This window comes from Humulus lupulus, chromosome 7 (assembly GCF_963169125.1).
Source record: "Humulus lupulus chromosome 7, drHumLupu1.1, whole genome shotgun sequence".
Classification (NCBI taxonomy): Eukaryota; Viridiplantae; Streptophyta; class Magnoliopsida; order Rosales; family Cannabaceae; genus Humulus; species Humulus lupulus.
Window position 1 is genome coordinate 40377593 of NC_084799.1, and position 19496 is coordinate 40397088.

At 41.0% G+C, this 19496-nt stretch overlaps 2 protein-coding genes and 1 non-coding gene across 3 annotated transcripts; 1 reads left to right on the top strand and 2 right to left on the bottom strand.

The window, feature by feature from the left end:
- Positions 1-6756: 6756 nt before the first annotated feature.
- On the bottom strand, positions 6757-7383 carry LOC133791613 (uncharacterized). Its single transcript, XM_062229533.1, has one exon. It carries the CDS (start codon positions 7381-7383, stop codon positions 6757-6759), a length of 627 nt encoding a protein of 208 aa, XP_062085517.1.
- A 69-nt stretch (positions 7384-7452) lies between these two features.
- On the bottom strand, positions 7453-8451 carry LOC133791614 (uncharacterized). Its single transcript, XM_062229534.1, has one exon. It carries the CDS (start codon positions 8449-8451, stop codon positions 7453-7455), a length of 999 nt encoding a protein of 332 aa, XP_062085518.1.
- Positions 8452-8467: 16 nt separating this feature from the next.
- LOC133793220 (small nucleolar RNA R71) lies at positions 8468-8574 on the top strand. Its single transcript, XR_009874675.1, has one exon. It is a non-coding gene; the product is annotated as a small nucleolar RNA R71 (small nucleolar RNA).
- The last annotated feature ends 10922 nt before the right edge of the window (positions 8575-19496 follow it).

Sequence of the window (19496 nt, forward strand, 5' to 3'; positions counted from 1 at the left end):
ATCCGAGCAGCAATGCTCCCTTTCTGTCCCCTTTGTCTTTTGATTCCTTTAATTCCCCTTGGCGCTTTGAAGGTTCCTTTCCTGAATGACAAAATACACAAATTTTACATAAATATTTATAATTACTAACAACAACTCACAGACTCTTAAATGGACTCACTACTTAAAACATAAAGGTAAAAGTTGAACAAATTTACAATTAACACACTTTCATTACTCTTTTTCAACTTAAAAACAAGTTCAAATATCATAAAAATAACTCTAAATCCTAGAGTTATCAACACCTCAAACTTGGCATATTGCTCATCCTCGAGTAATGAAGAAAACAGAAATAAAAACAACACACAACACAAACACAACTAAAAAAAAAAAACAACACAGACACAGACACAGACTTATACATAAGAGAGTCCTGAATAATCCAATATGGCTTAGTGAAGAAATTTTTGCTCTCAGAAGTGCGGAATGGAATGGAATGATGTGCTTTCTTTATGTTTTTATGTTTTATGTTTCTCAAGCTCATACCCCCAAAATGTATGTACACTCACATAGACTCATTGATCTAATCTAATTCTCTTGCTATTATTGTTGGAATTTTTTTTTACTGTTTTATGCTTCTTCTTTTTTTTCTGAATTTCTCTAAACAGAACCGAATTATTGGAATAGACTATATGTATGAAACTATAGCAAGAGAATTTTTTTTTTGTTTATATATTTTGTCTTGTGAGCTAATTCCCCCACCCCAAACTTACATCCCAGCATTGTCCCCAATGTGGCTGATATAGGAAACTCGGAATAGCTCACCACATATGGTTAACACTCACCACACTCACCCCAAACTTAGTGCAAAGAATCGGTTCTTGACAAGTTACAACAGCTAGGTTTTAAGGTTTGTGAAAGGGAAATCTCAAATTATGCACGGGTTAGCATTAAGGACAGGGATCAAACAATAGAATTAGGCTAATCGGCTCAAATTAAGGGAACTAAGGGAATTGATGATATAGGGGAAGCTTGAAAGGCCCAAACGTCCAACAATGGCCTAGATCATTTCTAAGGGATAAGACTAGCTAGGATTTCGCCTCAAGGGGTGCACTAAACAATTCTAGAAGCGTAAAATTTCACAAGAAAGCAGTTATTCGAAAAATTCAAAGTATGGTGGGAGAACATAAGTACACATCTATTGACCAGGGACTAAAAGAAAGCATGAATGATATCACTAGCACCTATACAAGCATATGTAACTTGTAAAATCTGGGCAACACACAAATGGACTGAAATGGAAAAGTTCGTCATCGAGCAGGACACTAAGCCATACTAAAGCACAATATCCCTCATGTACAAAGACAACAATCACAAAATCACAACTAAAACAAGGAAAACTAAAACAGAAACTCGACAATCTAGACAAACAACAAATGAAAAACAGTCACAGAAACAATATATACAGCTAGCAACAGTTCACAAAAACAAAAATAAGAAAACAAGGGAAAGGAAACCCCCTTTACTCGGAGTCCTCTTCAGGGAACTCCGCATTGTCAGCAGCGAGGGCAGACCACGGGTTGAGGATCTGCTGCGGGAATGGCGGGAATTGGGGAATTACTCGGGGAGTGACTTTTTTCAGGGTTCGTTCCATGACGGCATCTCGCTGCTGTTCGTACGCCCATAGATTCTGCAGGCGGTCACAAATTTGCTCTTGACGCAAATGCAACTGTTGTTGCATTTGGGAAAACTGGTTCAACCGCTCCATGATCGGGTCACTGGAGGTGGATGAAGTTGCAGCATTTGTCTTAGGGGCGCGGGCCGGGCCAAAGCTAATAAGCCCTTTTGGTAAGATGAGTCCCTCTTCAGGCCATACAGGGACGCCAGCGTCTCGGCAGATGACAGTGATAGTGGATGGAAAGAATAGTTTTCCCTTGCCTCGATGGGCACAGTCAAAGATTTCTTGAGCCAAGACAGACCCGACATCAATGCCCATCCCTTTCATTAGGCAATAAAGCATCCAGGCACGGTCCCTACTGACAGTGGAATCATGGGACGTTGGGCACAGATTAGATTGCACGAAGCTGTACAGGCATTTCATCTCATGTTGCAGGTCGGTGCGGTGGAAACGAAACACGCCGTGCTCATCAATGTCCCATTCAGCCTCGTCCTTGGCTAGTTCTGGCATAATATCTTGCAACAATTCATCAGACACTTGCCCCTTGCATTTGGTAAACTGACATTCCACCGGTTCTAAGAAGAAAATGGTGTTAATGACTTTGGCGGAAAAAGGAACTTCTACTCCTCTAACAATGACTTCGGTGGGCCATTGATCGGCAAAGAAATTGCTATAGAACTCCTTTACGAGCTCAGAAACGGCAGGCTCGGGTTGCATACAAAAAGGCTCCCAGTGTCTATCTTGTATAGTATAGGCCAACCACTCCGGCAAATCACTGAAGTTTGTATTCTCTTCTATTAGTCCCCGTTCCATGTATAAGACTTTTTGAGCGATGGAGGCGTAGTATTTGACCTCAGCGGATTCGGAGGCAAACTTCGGGACGTCTGAAAAGGGCTTCTTCTTGGCCTTGTGAGCACAATACTTGACCTTAGGCATGATATTGGCAAAGAGGCTTCACTGTGGGTCGGGTAGTGCTGGGTTGTGGCGAGGGGAACTTTGGTTCAGTGCTTGGGAGTCGTAGATGGTGCGCAGCTGAGATGAAGGCTCGGGTGAGTGAGTTTGTTCGTGGTTCACGAGGTGGGCTCGAGTTGTGAAGAGAGGAAGGGGGTTCAGATTACGGGCTGTCGCAGGTGGTGGGTGCGTGGTAGCTGGATGAATGGGTCCTTGATTGCTTCAGAATGGTGAGGAAGAGATGCAGATTCTTGGCCATTTCGGATCCTGGCTGGATTCGTGGGATGGAGATGTGGGAGGTGCGGCTGAGATGAAGGTCGTGGGTCTGAACGGGCTGGTGAGTCGATGAGGGTGGTTCGGATGAGGTGGTTTCGTGGGTTCGGTGCTGTGGGTTTGACTGGGCTGTTGGGAATGGGGGACGGAGAAGGAAGGTGGAGGTGTGGTTTGGATGATGGTGCTTGACGGCGGCGCTGATGGTTGGGAACCAAAATGGTAGGGTCCAAGATGAAGATATTGGGCCCTATTTTGATTATAAAAATAAGGAAATTGGGGTTGCTTTTTGTCTCTTTCGGTCTTTATGTGGCTTTTTTGTACAGAAGGGCCCATTATAATTGTTCGGCCTTTGTAACCCTTTTCAACCCCTTTGTTTTTCTTTTATCCCCAGTTGATACAGCACTGCTACAGCATAGCATCGTGCCCTTGTGATTGCTGCCCAAAATGCTAAAGGAGTGCTGCAACAACTAGGCAGACCCCCACCAATCCAGAAAACTTCTCTGCCAGTACTCCGCTGCTTCATTCAACTCCCAGCTTTAAAACCTTTTTGCTCACCTGCATTCAATTGTTCCCAACAGAAAAAAAAACTTCTTAGTATCTCCATGGAAAACAGTTCATATATATGTATAATATATGTATATATATTTTTTTCTTTTTTCTTTTATTTACTACATATATATATTTATATTTCATTAAAAAGGGTTATACACCCCAAACATAGTTACATTTATTGTCTATTTACAATTAGTTTTTTTTTTCTGGGTTGCCCACATGTGTTACATTCAATACATGGCAACCCCTAGCATCTCCCTTCAAACGTCCTTCAAGCTGATGGAGGTCTTTTCTCTGTCGACCTCCCCACCCCAGTAGTGTTTCAGCCTCTGCCCATTAACTTTGAACTCCCTCCTGGACTGATCCTCTCGAACTGTAACAGCTCCGAAATGGTATACTTCAACCACTGTAAACGGGCCAGACCAGCGGGACTGGAGCTTCCCAGGGAACAGCTTCAACTGTGAGTTAAACAGCAGTACTTTCTGGCCTTTCTCAAACACCCGCTCTTGAATTTTCTGGTCATGCCACCGCTTAGTCTTTTCTTTGTACAGCTTGGCATTTTCATAGGCAAATATTCGCAGCTCTTCCAGCTCATTCAACTGCATTTTTCTTGCTTCTCCAGCAGCTAAAAGATCCATATTCAACTTCTTCAATGCCCAAAATGCCTTGTGCTCCAATTCCACGGGAAAATGACAAGCCTTCCCATAGACTAGGCGATATGGTGACATACCCAATGGGGTTTTGAAAGCTGTTCTATATGCCCAAAGAGCATCATTTAACCACTGTGACCAGTCCTTCCGACTAGAATTTACCACCTTCTCCAAAATTCCCTTTATCTCTCTGTTGGAGATTTCCGCTTGCCCGTTTGTTGGAGGGTGGTAAGCGGTGGCGATCTTGTGCTTGCCACTGTATTTGGCTAACAAAGCAGCCCATATTTTGTTGACAAAATGGGTTCCTTCGTCACTGATCAAAGCTCTTGGAGTCCCAAAACGTGCGAACACATGTTTATGTAAAAACTTCATCACCACTTTAGAGTCATTTGTGGGGCTTGCCACTGCCTCCACCCATTTTGACACATAGTCGACAGCCACCAAAATATACAGATTTCCAAATGACTATGGGAATGGCCCCATAAAGTCGATTCCCCATACGTCAAATAACTCAACTTCCAAAATACAGTTCAAAGGCATTTCGTTTCTGGCTGAAATGTTTCCCACACGCTGGCAGCGATCACACTTCTTAGCGAACTCATGGGCGTCTTTAAAAATGGATGGCCAATAATATCCGGATTGGAACACTTTAGCTGCTGTCCGCTGTCCACCGAAATGGCCACCATATGGGGCTGAATGGCAATGTTCTAAAATGCTGGCAACTTCAGTTTCAGGCACACACCGCCTCATTATCCGATCGGGGCACTGCTTGTAAAGGTACGATTCATCCCAGTAATAAAATCTGATGTCGTGGAAGAACTTTTTGAGCTGCTGTTTGTTTAAGTCAGGTGGCTGTAATCTACTTACTAAATAGTTCACTACATCAGCGTACCATGGGATACTTTCCTGGCTTAAAACCAGCAGCTGTTCGTCTGGGAATGAGTCTTGAATTTGTGTTTCTACCTCCCTGTCAATGCTTGTTTCCAGCCGCGACAAGTGATCAGCCACTTGGTTCTCAGTGCCCTTGCGGTCGCGGATTTCAAGATCAAATTCTTGCAGCAATAATACCCAGCAAATTAGTCTTGGTTTGGAATCTTTCTTGGCTATTAGGTACTTAATTGCTGAATGGTCAGTGTACACTATCACCTTTGTGCCCACTAAATAAGATCTGAATTTTTCAAATGCGAAAACAACAGCCAGCAGCTCCTTTTCAGTAGTGGAGTAATTAATTTGAGCATCAATCAACGTCTTACTGGCATAATAAATTGAGTGAAAAATCTTTCCTCTTCGCTGCCCAAGGACTGCCCCAATAGAAAAATCACTTGCGTCACACATGAGTTCAAAAGGTAAGGACCAATCGGGAGCTACGATCACTGGAGCAGTTATTAGAGCTGTTTTCAACTTCAAAAATGCTTCATGACACTCAGCAGTAAATTCGAACTGGCGGTTTTGTTCCAGCAGCGAACAAAGAGGCTTTGACACCTTTGAGAAATCCTTGATAAACTGCCTATAGAACCCAGCGTGTCCCAAAAAGCTTCTTATCCCATTTACAGTCGTTGGTGGTGGTAATTTTTCAATTACTTCCAGCTTCACTTTATCTACCTCAATTCCTTTTTTAGATACTTTATGACCCAACACTATGCCCTCTTTCACCATAAAATGGCATTTTTCCCAGTTGAGGACTAAGTGGGTTTCTTCACACCTTGATAAAACCTGCTCCAAATTAGACAAACAGGTATCAAAAGAATCCCCATAAACTGAAAAGTCGTCCATAAAAATTTCCAAAATACTTTCCGCCATATCGGAAAAGATCGCCATCATACACCTTTGAAAGGTGGTTGGTGCGTTCCATAAACCAAACGACATCCTTCTAAAGGCGAACGTGTCGTAGGGGCAAGTAAATGTGGTTTTCTCCTGGTGTTCCGGGGCTATGGAAATCTGGTTATAACCTGAATAACCATCAAGAAAACAGAAAAATTCTTTCCCAGCCAAGCGGTCTAACATTTGATCAATAAACGGTAGCGGAAAATGATCCTTCCGTGTGGCTTTGTTAAGCTTCCTGTAATCCATACACACCCTCCAACCGGTCACCGTTCGAGTAGGAATCAACTCCTTGTTATCATTCGTCACCACTGTAACCCTTCCTTTTTTAGGCACACACTGCACTGGGCTTACCCACGAGCTGCCTGAAATAGGGTAGATAATACCATAGTCTAGCCACTTGATCACTTCTTTTCGGACAACGTCTTTCATAACTGGATTCAGCCTCCTTTGTTGCTCAACAGAATTACTACAACCAGATTCCAGCAAGATTTTATGCATACACAGTGTTGGGCTAATACCTTGTATATCAGCCATAGTCCAGCCGACAACTTTCTTGTATTTCTTTAATAATTCCAGCAAAGAACCCTCAGCTTTAGCCTCTAAACATGAAGAAATAATTACTGGAAGTGTTTCATTGTCCCCCAAATAAGCGTATTTCAAGTGGCTAGGCAGCGGCTTTAATTCCAGCTTCGGTGGTTCTTGGATGGACGGTTTTGGAGGCTTAAAGTTTCCTTCAGACAGATTTAATGATTCAAAACACTTGCTGAAATTTCTGACTGGTTTATATGATTCCACACAGGTAACTTGAGATTCTTCTTCACTGCTAGAGTCTTCATCATCTTCAAAAATCTATACCCCCAACTCAGCTGTGCAAATTTCCTTGTTGAAAGTCTCAGCCACAAGTGTCTCAATCACATTCAAACTAGAACATTCTTCGATTTCATCTGGAAATTTCATGGCATTAAACACATTGAATGTAACTTGCTGATCATTCACCCTCATAGTGAGTTCACCATTTTGTACATCGATTAATGTTCGACCCGAAGCAAGAAACGGCCGTCCCAAAATAATTGGTACTTCTCGATCTGCTTCATAATCCAGAATAATGAAATCGGCTGGGAATATAAATTTGTCCACCTGTACTAACACATCCTCAATTTTCCCTTCCGGATGGGCCATGGATCTATCTGCCAGCTGTAATGTCACAGTTGTAGGCCGTGCTTCACCAATACCAAGTTTCTTAAAAATAGACATCGGCATGAGATTAATACTTGCGCCCAAGTCGCACAATACCCTTCCTACATCTCGTCCCCCAATAGAACATGGGATCGTAAAACTACCAGGACCCTTCAATTTCGGAGGGATTTTACTCTTCAACATGGCACTACAACCTTCTGTGAGAGCAACAGTTTCAAACTCTCCCAGCCTCCTTTTTTTCGTCAAAATATCTTTTAGAAACTTAACGTAATTTGGCATTTGCTCCAATGCTTCCACTAAGGGAATATTTATATGGAGCTGTTTCAGTACATCCAGAAACTTCCTGAACTACCCATCTTGGTGCTGTTTTCTAAAACGCTGAGGAAATGGTGGGGGCGACTTGTGCAAAGTCTTTACTGGAACAGATTGCTGACCCGATGCTGTATCAACTGGGCCAGTTTCAATAGCTTCACTTGCTGATTTTTGACTAGATTCTCCCTCTGTTTGGATTGAAGTGGGCTCCCTACTGCCCTTTGTTTTCTCCTCATCATGTTCTAGAATTTTTCCACTTCGTAAATTAATTGCCTTACAATATTCCTTACCATCTCTCCTCGGATTCTCTGTGTCACTAGGCAAGGAACCTTGGGGCCTATTCTTCAGATCATTGGCTAATTGCCCCAACTGCATTTCTAGATTACGAAGGGATGCTGCCTGACTTTGAATAACTGCATCATTCTTTGCCATATAGTCCCTCATTAGACTCTCCAAAGAGCTGGATTGAGAGCCTTGAGGGTGTTGCAGTTGTTGAGCCCGTGGCTGCTGAGAAAAACCTGGCGGATATGCTTGCTTCCCTTGTGTAGACGCTCCGCTGGAACTTGCTCCTTGACCCCCCCAAGACAGATTCAGATGCTGCCTCCAAGCTGGATTATACAAATTTGAGTATGGGCTATTGTTGCAGTTGTAATTCTGGTTACCCACATAACAAACTGCAGCTGGGTTGGAAGGGCAGTTTTCAAACATATGCCCATCTCCACAATACACACAGGAAATGTCTCCACTTTGAATAGCGGCAGCTGGCTGAATGTTGCCTCCCAAACTCATATTTTTCAAAGTATTGGTCATTGATGCCATTTGAGCTGTCAAAGCCGTTAAGGCATCTACTTCAAGAACCCCTGCCACTTTCCTACTTGTCGGAGCTCTCGTGTTGGACCATTGATAATTGTTGCTTGCAATTCTCTCCAAAATTTCGAATGCTTCATTATAAGACTTGGACAAAATAGCACCATTGGCCGAGGCATCTAACACCATTCTAGAAGCTGCATTGAGGCCATTATAGATGGTCTCCATCTATATACAGTGCGGGATGCCGTGGTGTGGACACTTCCGCAAAAGCTCTTTAAATCTCTCCCATGCATCACTGGTAGATTCATCTTCAAGTTGCTGGAAAGACATAATTTCACTTCTGAATTTTGCATTTCTGGTGGGAGGGAAATATTTTTGTAGAAATTTCTCAGCTAGATCATTCCAATTTGTGACGAAATCAGGAGGCAAAGTGTTGAGCCATGATCTAGCTCGGTCTCTTAACGAGAATGGAAATAGCTTCAACCTTAATGCTTCTTCACTCACTCCTTGAAGCTTAAAGGAATCGCTCACCTCCAAGAATGAACGGAGGTGAAGATGAGGATCCTCCGTTGGCATCCCGCTGAACTGCCCCACGGTTTGGAGCATTTGAAACATCACTGGCTTGAGCTCGAATTGAGGTGCTTGTATTTCTGGCCTCACAATGCCTGGATTTAGCTCATTAAACATGGGGGCAGCGTATTCCCGTATTGCTCTGGCTCTGTCATCCACCAAAACAATGGGATTAATAACATGCTGGCCATCCCCCTCATCATCAACACGTTCAGCCATAGTGCCTCGGCTTTTAGCCTTTTGAGCCTTTCTCCTTTTTCTGAAAGTACGTTCGATCTCGGGGTCAATAGGAGCAAGTTCAAAGTCGTCTTGTTTGTTCATGCACTAGATAGACCTGAAAGTATAAAGCCAGAACAAATAGATTTAAAAACAACAGAAATAAATTGCAAATTAGTTGATAAAACAGAATTTAATTTTAAATCCCCGGCAACGGCGCCAAAAACTTGTTGTGAAAATTGTATACGCAAGTATACGCAATCGTCAAACAAGTAATAAAGTGATAAGTAAGATCGTCTCCACAGGGATTGCAAGTCAAATTTAATGTAAAACCAATTATTTAATAATTTGGAATTTTAAGAAAATAAATAGATTGGATGTTGTGAACTAAAATAAAATGATTAAACTGGAATCAAGATTAAAATATTGCTACAAACGCTGGAAAATTAACTGCAAGAAAAAGTATCTATGGAATGATAGACTTGAATAGCTAAATCCCCCCTATGTTTTATCTGCCCAGTTGTTACAGCATTACTTCAGCAAAACGCACAGAGTTAACTAGAATTCCTTACAAGCCCATGAGATTTTTCCAAAACTCATGAAATAAGTTCTATCATCTAACCCAATATATTCCTATATTAAATCAGATTCAAGAACATAATTTAAGCATCAATTCTCAAAGTTATGCAAGGTAGTAAAATATTCCTATTCTACTTACTAAGAACAACCTAGAAAATGGGTGTTCTCTTGCATCATTCAAGTACCAACTACTGGATTTAACCTTTCCAGTATTAAATCTAGCTTAATAACCTGCCATTAATTTCCAAACAACAACAGTAAATAAACATGAAGCTCACTTGAATGAACAGTGACAATTTAGCTTAAGTAATGCATTCAAATTTAAAATACATGACAAAAGGGGTTTTTGATCATTCAAGTCTCAAAAGTTTAGCTCATAACTAAAGTAGCACACATAAACCAAAATAGAAAATTAATATCCATGAGTGCTAGAATAGCTATGCAAAATAAGAAAATACAAAATAGAGAAGAAAGGAAGAAATGAGAACAAAGCCTAGATTGATGGTGTTGTAGGTTGGATCTTCTTATCCTTATCTTCCTCATTCAATTCCTTGTGTTTCCTTCTTTTTCTTCTTCTTCTTCATGCTCTTTTTTTTCTGCAACTTTTCTTCCACGTTAATGGCAGCTCCTATATGTTGTAATCAATGTGATGGTGGCTGGTACTTAGTTGCCTCCTCTCTAGGGTACAATTTTCATTTTACCCTAATTAAAAAGCCCACTTTCTTCTCTTTGGTCCACTAGTCCAATCCACATCAGCCAGCTGACCTAACTTTTAAGTGACTGCCACATAAGCGCTGAGTTAGATGAAGAAAAGCCTGCTGGTATTTTGTTCACGTCATTTCCCAGTACCCAGAAATGCTATAGCATTTTGTTCTCCAGCAATTCAGCAACATTTCCAGCTTAGTGTTCTCTTTAGCCTCGGATTTCTTTCTTTCCCTTAGCGATTAAAAAATTCCTTTCCTAAACAACAAAACAAACAGAATTAATTAATTAATTACATTTAATACTAACAACTTAAAAGACTCCTAAATTAGTACACTAACTAGAAAAGAAAGATAAAAACTAATCAAACTTACAAACAACATCACATTCATTACTCTTTTCACTAAAAATCAAGTTCAAAGTTAATAAAAATAACTCTATACCATAGAGTTATCACGTACCTGCCACATGAGGTGGCTGTAAAGGCGGCGAGCGTTGGCGTGCAGGCGCCTGCTCGTTGCCACCTTGATCCTCTCGCTAAGACCCTCATGCGGCTCGCACATATCTCCCTAGATGTCCCTGCCTGATCAGGAACTCAATTTCATCCTTCAATTGGTTGCACTCATTGAAGTCATGTCCGTAGTCGTTGTGAAAATGACAGAATTTTGTTGTATCTCTCTTGGAGATATCCTTCCTTATAGGTGCGTGTCGCTTATAAGGAACATTAGAGCTGGTCGCCTGGTAGACCTCTGCTCGACTTTTGACAAGGTCCGTATAGTTGGTGAATCTCGGCTCATATCTATTGCCTTTGGGGCGCTTATTGTCAGACGTTGACGACTCATTGCATGCCCTTTTTCCACCATTTTCATTCCTGTTGCCTTTACCGTTGCCATTGGGTTTATCCGACCCATTGGCGGCCTTGGCGAGTTATTCTTTCGGTCCCTTATCTTCTGTAGGTGATTGCCCTCATTGGCAATCGCATCTTCGTGCTTGATGTATCGATCAACTCGATCCAAGAACTCCTGGGTACTCTTTACCCCGTTCTTTCTTAGGCTGTTCCAGAGGGGAGAATGGCGTCTGACCCCGACAGTTAGGGCCATCATCTTCCCTTCACTGCCTACTGTTTTGGCTCCAGCTGCTACTCGTATAAAGCGCTGGACATATTCCTTCAAGGGCTCTCCCTCCTTTTGACGTATCTCGACCAGCTGGTTGGCCTTAGTGGGGTTTACGCGACCCGCATAGAATTGTACATAAAATTCCTTCACGAACATCTCCCAGGATACTATACTAGCAGGAGGGAATTTAAAGAACCACTCCTGGGTGGTGTCAGATAGTGTAGCGGGGAAGATCCTGCAAAGGGCATCATTCGATACCTTCTGAATATCCATTTGTATCTCAAATTTGTTGACATGAGATACTGGGTCTCCGTACCCATCAAAGTTTGGCAGTACTGGCATTTTGAATTTGCTGGGGTTTCTGCCACAGCAATCCTTTTCACAAACGGAGTGCCTCTCCTTCGGTCGTACTCTATGTGGGATGTTTAACTCCCGACCAGCTGCTACACTGCCTGGTTCAGAGCATCAATTTGTGCCTGAACCGCATCTGGGATCACTGGGGCGACCGGTGCTGGAGGAGCGTACTTACCATGCCTCTCACGATGGTCGTTGAGCACATCCCTCAAATCATAATCCTTGCGCCTCTACTTGCTAACTCCTAGTTGATCAAAGACGTTATTTTTTCGGGATTTCCCCCCAGCGTTATGGCTCGTCGACCTGTTTTTCTAGGTGAGGGGCTTCTGTCTCCACCTCTTCTTTCATCCCTCCAACTAGCATTCCCCCTGTCAGAGTCGGCCTCATTATAGTCATGGTTGTCTCTAAACTGTGGCCGACTATGGCGCGATTGGCTGTTCACGCTGTTTCCTCCTCGGGCTGGCATCTCCCGAGCGTCAGGGGGAGGCCTGCGCTGGTTGTTGGGTCACTGTGCATTATTATGCCGTGGGGGGCCCCTGACCATAGAGCCTCACTCGTTGATCCTTCTGTTGTCTGAAGGACGCTGCCCCCTGCTCGGTGGGTTTGGCTCTTCGTCCCCTTGGCGTCTAGGGCTACGGGGCGGCTGCCCGACCCTATTCTGCCTCTGGCGATGGGGATTGCCACGATTAGCTTAAGATGGTGGCTGCTGCTCAGGATCCCGAATTGGGACATCATCTTGAGCCATATGTGGTTGCTCTGACCTTTGAGGGCTTGCTATCTGGAGCAGAGGACTTGGATTGGGAGCCCGTTGAGGTGGTGCACTTAATGGCTGATCCGGATGAGAGATCGGTGCAGCCTGTCCTCGAGCTAATTGAATGGCTGCTTCAAGAGCAGCAGTGGCATCCCTCTATTGACGGTCCATGTCTGCCTACCGCTCATTCAACTCCTTGTGCTGACGCTCAATCTCCCTTTGCTGAAGTACCATGGTCTCCGCTACATTCTACTGATTGGCCTTCAGATTGGCCAACTCATCCTACAACACCCCCAGTGTTGCCCTCAGTGTTTCTGAGTCTAATTCTTCCTCTTCGAATTCCAAATGTGGTTCATTATCAACCACATTTGGAGGAGGAGGTTGAGATGGTGCAGCGCCAGCGGTTTGTCCAGATTTCTTGGATGTCTTTGCCATTTGATTTTCTTAAAGCTTTTGATCAAGCTCGTAATGAAAGCACCAGAATGTTGACCCTCGATTCGACCAATGACACAGAGTCAGATTAACGACAAAGGAATCAAGAATGGAATCAAATGGTAAAGAAATGACACAAATGATTTATAGTGGTTCGGCCCCAACAATGTGGTAACAACCTACGTCCACTTAGTGTTATTATTGATGTTGAATCCCAATGCCGTGATCAAAGAACTAGGGTTCTTGAGTTTCACAAGCCTCAAGAGAATTACAACTTTTCGGTGGATAATCATACTTACACTCTTTCTATGAGTGTTATTATTTATTTTTTAAAAGAGATATGATATATATATTAAAATAAGAAAAAAAAAAGTATTTTGTCGTGTGAACAGTGCCCAGGATATAAGCTATGACATTGTTCACACACGGCTAAATGGTGTATAATTTAATGTTAGGTTTGAGACATTTTAAGAGAATAACAATATATATATTTATATGCCGTATTGGCGTTTCATTGGAGTTGGCCTTACCAATGCAATATGGTGCACTGATTAGACTAGAATGGGATTGTGTGTGGCACACTTCCTAGGTAGTCTGTATAAGATATATTTTTTTTATTGGTCCATAATATAATGAGTCCACAGCTGACAAGCTCGAGGTCGAGGAGGTTAGCTTAGAATGCATTTCTTGGGAAATGTTCACAAAGATAGGCCAGAGCTCAGCTTTAAACAAAATACACCTAAATGAGCTTATAGTGGGTATGTGTAATGCCCTAAATTTCCTAATAAGGTTTAGGACCTTGATTAGGAGGCCGGGAGGGCCATAATTGATTTATTATGGTATTTAATGATTATATGCATGTTTACCTGAATTATATTATTATATGATGGTGAATGCATGCATATGGGTTCATATGTTAAATATAAGGGTATTTTGGTAATTTGGCCACTGTGGGCGTAATTGTATATTTTGGGTGCATGGTTGTGATTAATTAATATAGCCACATTATAAGGTTGATTGGTTCGAGCTAATCGACATGAGACGATCATGAGATGTAAGTGTTTGGTCTAGTCATAACGGGTTTAAGTCCGGGGCTCAGGGTGAGTCTCGGGGTGAATTTAATGATTAGAGCATTATTGGGAATTAAAGGGTAATGGGATATGATTTATTGGTATTTGGGAATATTGAGAATGGCGGGAATTGGAGAGCGTTAATTATAATTAACGAGATAGGCGGGAAAGGACGGTTTTACCCTCGGAAGCTTTAAAAGGGATTTATTTGGCTTAAGGGCATTATGGTCTTTTGACCTTAAGGATTTATATCAGCCTTGGGAATTTTAGAAGGTTGTGGAATGAAAATAAAACAGAGCCTATCCTCATCTCTCTCCCTTTCTTCCCGTACAAGCTTTCCTTCACTCTTTTCTTTGAATTTTGAGAGCCCATGTTGAGGAAGCAAGCTAGGGAGTCTAAGCTTGGGAATTCTAGACCTAGCTCAGCCATTGGGAAGGACTTAAATCGTGTTTGAGGTGAGTTCTAGCCATGGAATTCAGGTTGTGCTCTGTTTTCCTTTTGGTTTTTTTAGCTTATGGTTTTTGATGTAGAAAGTGGGGATCAAGGGGAGTTTTTGTGTGTGTTTGGTTGGGTTATGATGGGGGTAAGTTGTAGAGGATGTTTGGTGGTTGAATTGGGTGTTAAGTTGTGATTTGAGACAGGTTTGAGGGGCTGGTTCTAAGGGAAAACGCAGGGGAAATTCTGGTGTGCGTGCTGAGTTTTCTGGGCTGGACGCCGCGGCGCACCACAGCTGTGGTGCACCGCGGTCCTTGGCGTCTGGCAGGGAAGGCCCCTTTCTGTTTGGGGGTGCACCGCGGCGCAGCTGGGGAGGGCCGCGGCCCTTAGTGACCTTTTAGCCCAAAATGGTGTTTTTAGCTTGGGGATTCAAGCCTTAGGCCTCGGGGTTGAACCTAGTACCCGATTAAGTGGGGATTGATATCCCGGAGGCTAGATATTGGTTTGGGAACTTATGTTGATCATTTTTATTGGTGGTATCTTATATTTGGTTATAACTAGGTGACCGCCAAAGAACTAAAAGTTGATCGTTCTCAAGGGTCGTTCTTTAAATCATTCTAGCTCGAATCTGAGGTAAGAAAACTGCACCCTGTGTATATGTGACATGCATGGTTATTCTTGATGCATGTCGGTTGGTTATTATGTGTGGCATGCATGGTTATTCTTAATGCACGTCGGTTGATTATTATGTGTTACATGCATGGCTATTCTTGAAGCATGTTGGTTGACTATTAAACGTGACATGCATGGCTGTTATTGGTGCATGTTGGATTGTTGGATATATTGCATATGAGGCATGAGAAACATGTGATTAGGACATGCTTTGAGTACTGAATATGGTATTGTTCAGAGCCTGTGCCTCTGGGTTTGTGCATGGTCCTAATTGTGTTAATACTTGTTGAGTAAGCATGCTGAATGCCTTGTAATGGATATTGGACATGTGATATATGTTTGGTGGCATGGCTTGCCTGTGTATGGCGCTGGCTTATTGGTCAGAATCGACAATGGTGCTAGGTCCGTCTGTGAAGCTGAGACTTATTAGTTAAGTTCACCACGGGCTGAGCACTGGTCGTGTTTCACCGACCCAAGAATCAGAAGTGGCAGTGCGTTGTGAACACCGGGCCAAAGGAAGATTAGATCTAATCGAGGTTGGCATTGAATGACTCATATAGGGTATTAATGCTGGACCGACTGGAAGGTCAATGAGAACTATAAGCGTTTACCTGGTCTAAGACCAGATGATTTCAGCCAAGGTATATGACCCCGGTGCCTGTTTGTCACATGGCTGGGGGACGCTGTCCTTAGTTAAGACTCTAGAGTCGGGAGGATGGTTATGTTGGTGACTATCACCATGCACCTATCCTGATCAAACTTATGAAGGAACCACTTATCAATTAAGCCCTGGTGACCCTATCGTCACATGGCTAGAGGGAGCTGTACCCATTTCTGTGACTTTTGGGCTATTGTCACCTACCTGTTCTGGACCGTTGGTCCTGAATGGCTGTTATGATTACTGTTGATATTATATCATGTTATATTGTGTTTTCTTGCTGGGCTTCGGCTCACGGGTGCTACGTGGTGCAGGTAAAGGTGATGAGGTGTACATATGCAGTTGCTCGTCCGCCACGGTCGAGGTTTAAAGTGGAACTAGGGTTGAACCCTGTTTTGCCGCTTAGAACGGCCTGTTGTAAATATTTTCTGTAATAGACTCTGAAATTATATTTTCGGGATCCCAATGTATATATTAAACGTTCTAGTGAAACGTTACATCTTAACCAAAGTTTTTAATCCTTAAACCGCTAATCATACTTAGTTCACGATTTTGGCCAAATGACTCGGTTAGCGAGTTTAGCACTGTTTACAAGGCACACCGTAACGGTCCCTGGAGTTTGGGGCGTTTCAGTATGAGTCCACAACTTACATCTCGGACCTAACTATTGGGGATAGAGAAATAGCCTTAACTTACTGTTGAGGTTCGATTTCATCAATGACAATATTGAGATAACAATGACTATAGTTTAGCATAAGGGATGAATGAGTGATGAAGAACAAAGATTTATAGTGGTTCCGTCGTAAATAACCTGAACTATGACCACTGGAGTATTTAATTACTTTATATCTATTACAAACTATTTTAGCAACATTTATGACTAAAAGTGTCACCCTTGCTACATCGTGACTCTCCTATGAATATGAGAGTTGTTACAACAAAAGTTCGAGTAGTTACCCGTTTGTTTCAATTAATATTAATATTAATATTAATATTAATTTATATAAAATAAAATTACTTATAAATATCTAATTTTGTTTCCTAATTTGGTATGTTTGGCCTAATATTAATGTTGATTGTTTTTTTTCACTGTCAACCTAATATAACGACTTGAAAGAAACTAGAAGAAAATAATACAGAAGTTTTACGTGGTTCAGGCTATAAAAAAGTCCATAGTCTACGAGTCTTTTGTATTAGTGAGTTTGAAGCTTGTTTGAGCAAGCTTCAATGGAGTCTCAAGCAACGTATATATTGCTCTGAGTTTACAATGCTTAACTAGCAAAAATTCTGAACCCTTTACAAGGAGATAGTCCAGCCCTATAGAGGCATGGATCATTAATGTACTTAATAGACAATTAATACATCATTCCCCATTATTTGGGGAGTAAACTACTAATTAATTACATAAAGATGCACTAATAAAGACCATGGGCCCAAGCGGATTGCACAGGGTCCATTTCTAGAAAGCTGCCTACCAACCTCATGGGGAACATGTATGTGATAGTGTCAGGATACGACACACATTTTCCCTGTCAGGCAGCATTGTGGGAAATGTCGATTGTCGAGTGTACAATCTCAACACCATTACTTAAGGCTCACCCAAAAGTTGTCAGATGATCTTCTGGTGGGCCACAACTGCGACAATTGACACCTGACAATTACTCCAGGTCTGAGGACAAGAATCCTAGACCTAGGGGATTGGCGAATGAAGAAAGCGAGAGGACCACATGAATGGTCCTCAGGGTGTGACCTTACTTGGAGACATCCACACCTTGGAAATGGGTCTCGAGACGTGGCCTCACTTTGAGACACCTGTGCCTCGAGGATAGACCTTGGAGTGTGTCCTCACTCGGAGACATCCGCGTCTAGCCAGATCATAGTAAAAACCTCACTACCGCTCGAGGAGCTTAATTACTCCTCTAATGACTGTCACGTGTCCTATAATGAAAACACAGACAAAAATTAATAATGATATTAATCTATTAATTTTGTATTTCCAAGGATCTGGAACGTCTTGCTAGAGCACAATATCTATTTGCATGTATTGGGCACATCCTTTTCATGCATTATGGTTCCGAGCATTCAATAGGACTTTGAATCGATCAAGTAGGTATCCACCTCCTCATTAAGTCGCATTTGCTCCAATCTAATTTATAGCTTTTAATAAACTATGTATTGGATTGGGGGTATGCTAAAACTATACACAACACATGTGTAGTATAAAATAAAAATGATATTATTGTAGCACAAAATAAAAATAAAGTAAATATACCACGATTTTTTATTATATATACATTTAATTTATATGATTTTTTTTTTTTTTTTGGTAAATGCCACTTTTTTCCTGTATGTTTCATCAAATTTTTTGTTTAAACCATTTATTTGGGAAATATTTGAAAGAGCTTTTTATGTTTTTTTTTCTAGTTAAAAATAGTCATGCGAGTTTAAATGTAGTCAAACTATTTTCAAATAAGACAAAAAATATCCCTTTATATTATAAATTAATTAATTTAAAATATTAAAAAACCTTAAATTTATATTAAAAGTATTTAAAAAAATTAAATATATATATTTGAAAAATTATTTCAAATATTCTTAAATTTATAAAAATCTAAACAACAATTTTTTAGTGAAAACCTAAACATAAACTTAAAATGAAATTAAATTATTAAAAACTTTGAAAAATTGAATTTAGACAAAACCAAAACAAAATAAACTTAAAATCTAATAAACATTTCAAAAAAAAAAACCATAAAATCTAAATAGCTTAAACCTAAATCTAACTCATGACAACAACAAATAGTGGATGTAGCTTAAGTGGAACAACAAAAGCAGTTCGAAAAAAGCAGTGGGCAGAGAGGCAGTAGTGAGTGGGGGGGGGGGGGGGGGGGGGCTTTGATTTGGGCAGATGCCGATTAATTAGGCAGATGAAGCAAGGTTAGATGGGGCTGAGATGGAGGCAAATGGGTAAATGTTGATGATGAGTTAGGCGGATGGAGATGGGTTGAGGTTAGACGGGGATGTGGGTTAGATGTCGCCGGCAGGGTTGGTTCTTTCCTACAAGGTTATGGTTCTTTCTTATTCTATATTGTGATTCTTTCTTGTTTTTCATGTTCGTGATGCTCACAACATCTATTCTTCTTGATACTAGATTGATGATTCATGGTAGATAATTATCTATGAAATGTAATTTTTGATTTCACATAATTATGATTTTAATATTCTATTTATTTATTTTGGGATTTGGTTATGGATCTTATGAATTTTGTATTTGATTTCTAATTTAGAATTTGGGATTTCATTATAAATTTTGGATTTGAAAGAATAAGGAGAATGTTTTTTTTTCTTTTTCTAATTTTTAAAATGGCCAAATATAATTAAAAATTATTAATTAATATAAGTTGAAGATATTTTGGTCTTATTTGAGAATAATTTGACTAAATTCTAACTTATTAGGAAACAATTTTCAATCAGATTACTAAGCGGTGTCTTTTTTTTTAGAATTGTTTCAAATATAGAGTCTAAACTTAAATTTTAATGAAAAACAAAGGACTGAATTAAATTGTATTAGCAGATTTTTTAATGTGTAATTATCAAGTAAATAGAATTATCCTAAATTTTTTTAATCTTGTTTTTTGAAGAGCCTCCTGTAGGAAATTACTTATACAAGATCTTCATTTATTTATCATGCTTTTCATATATTATCGAACAAATAC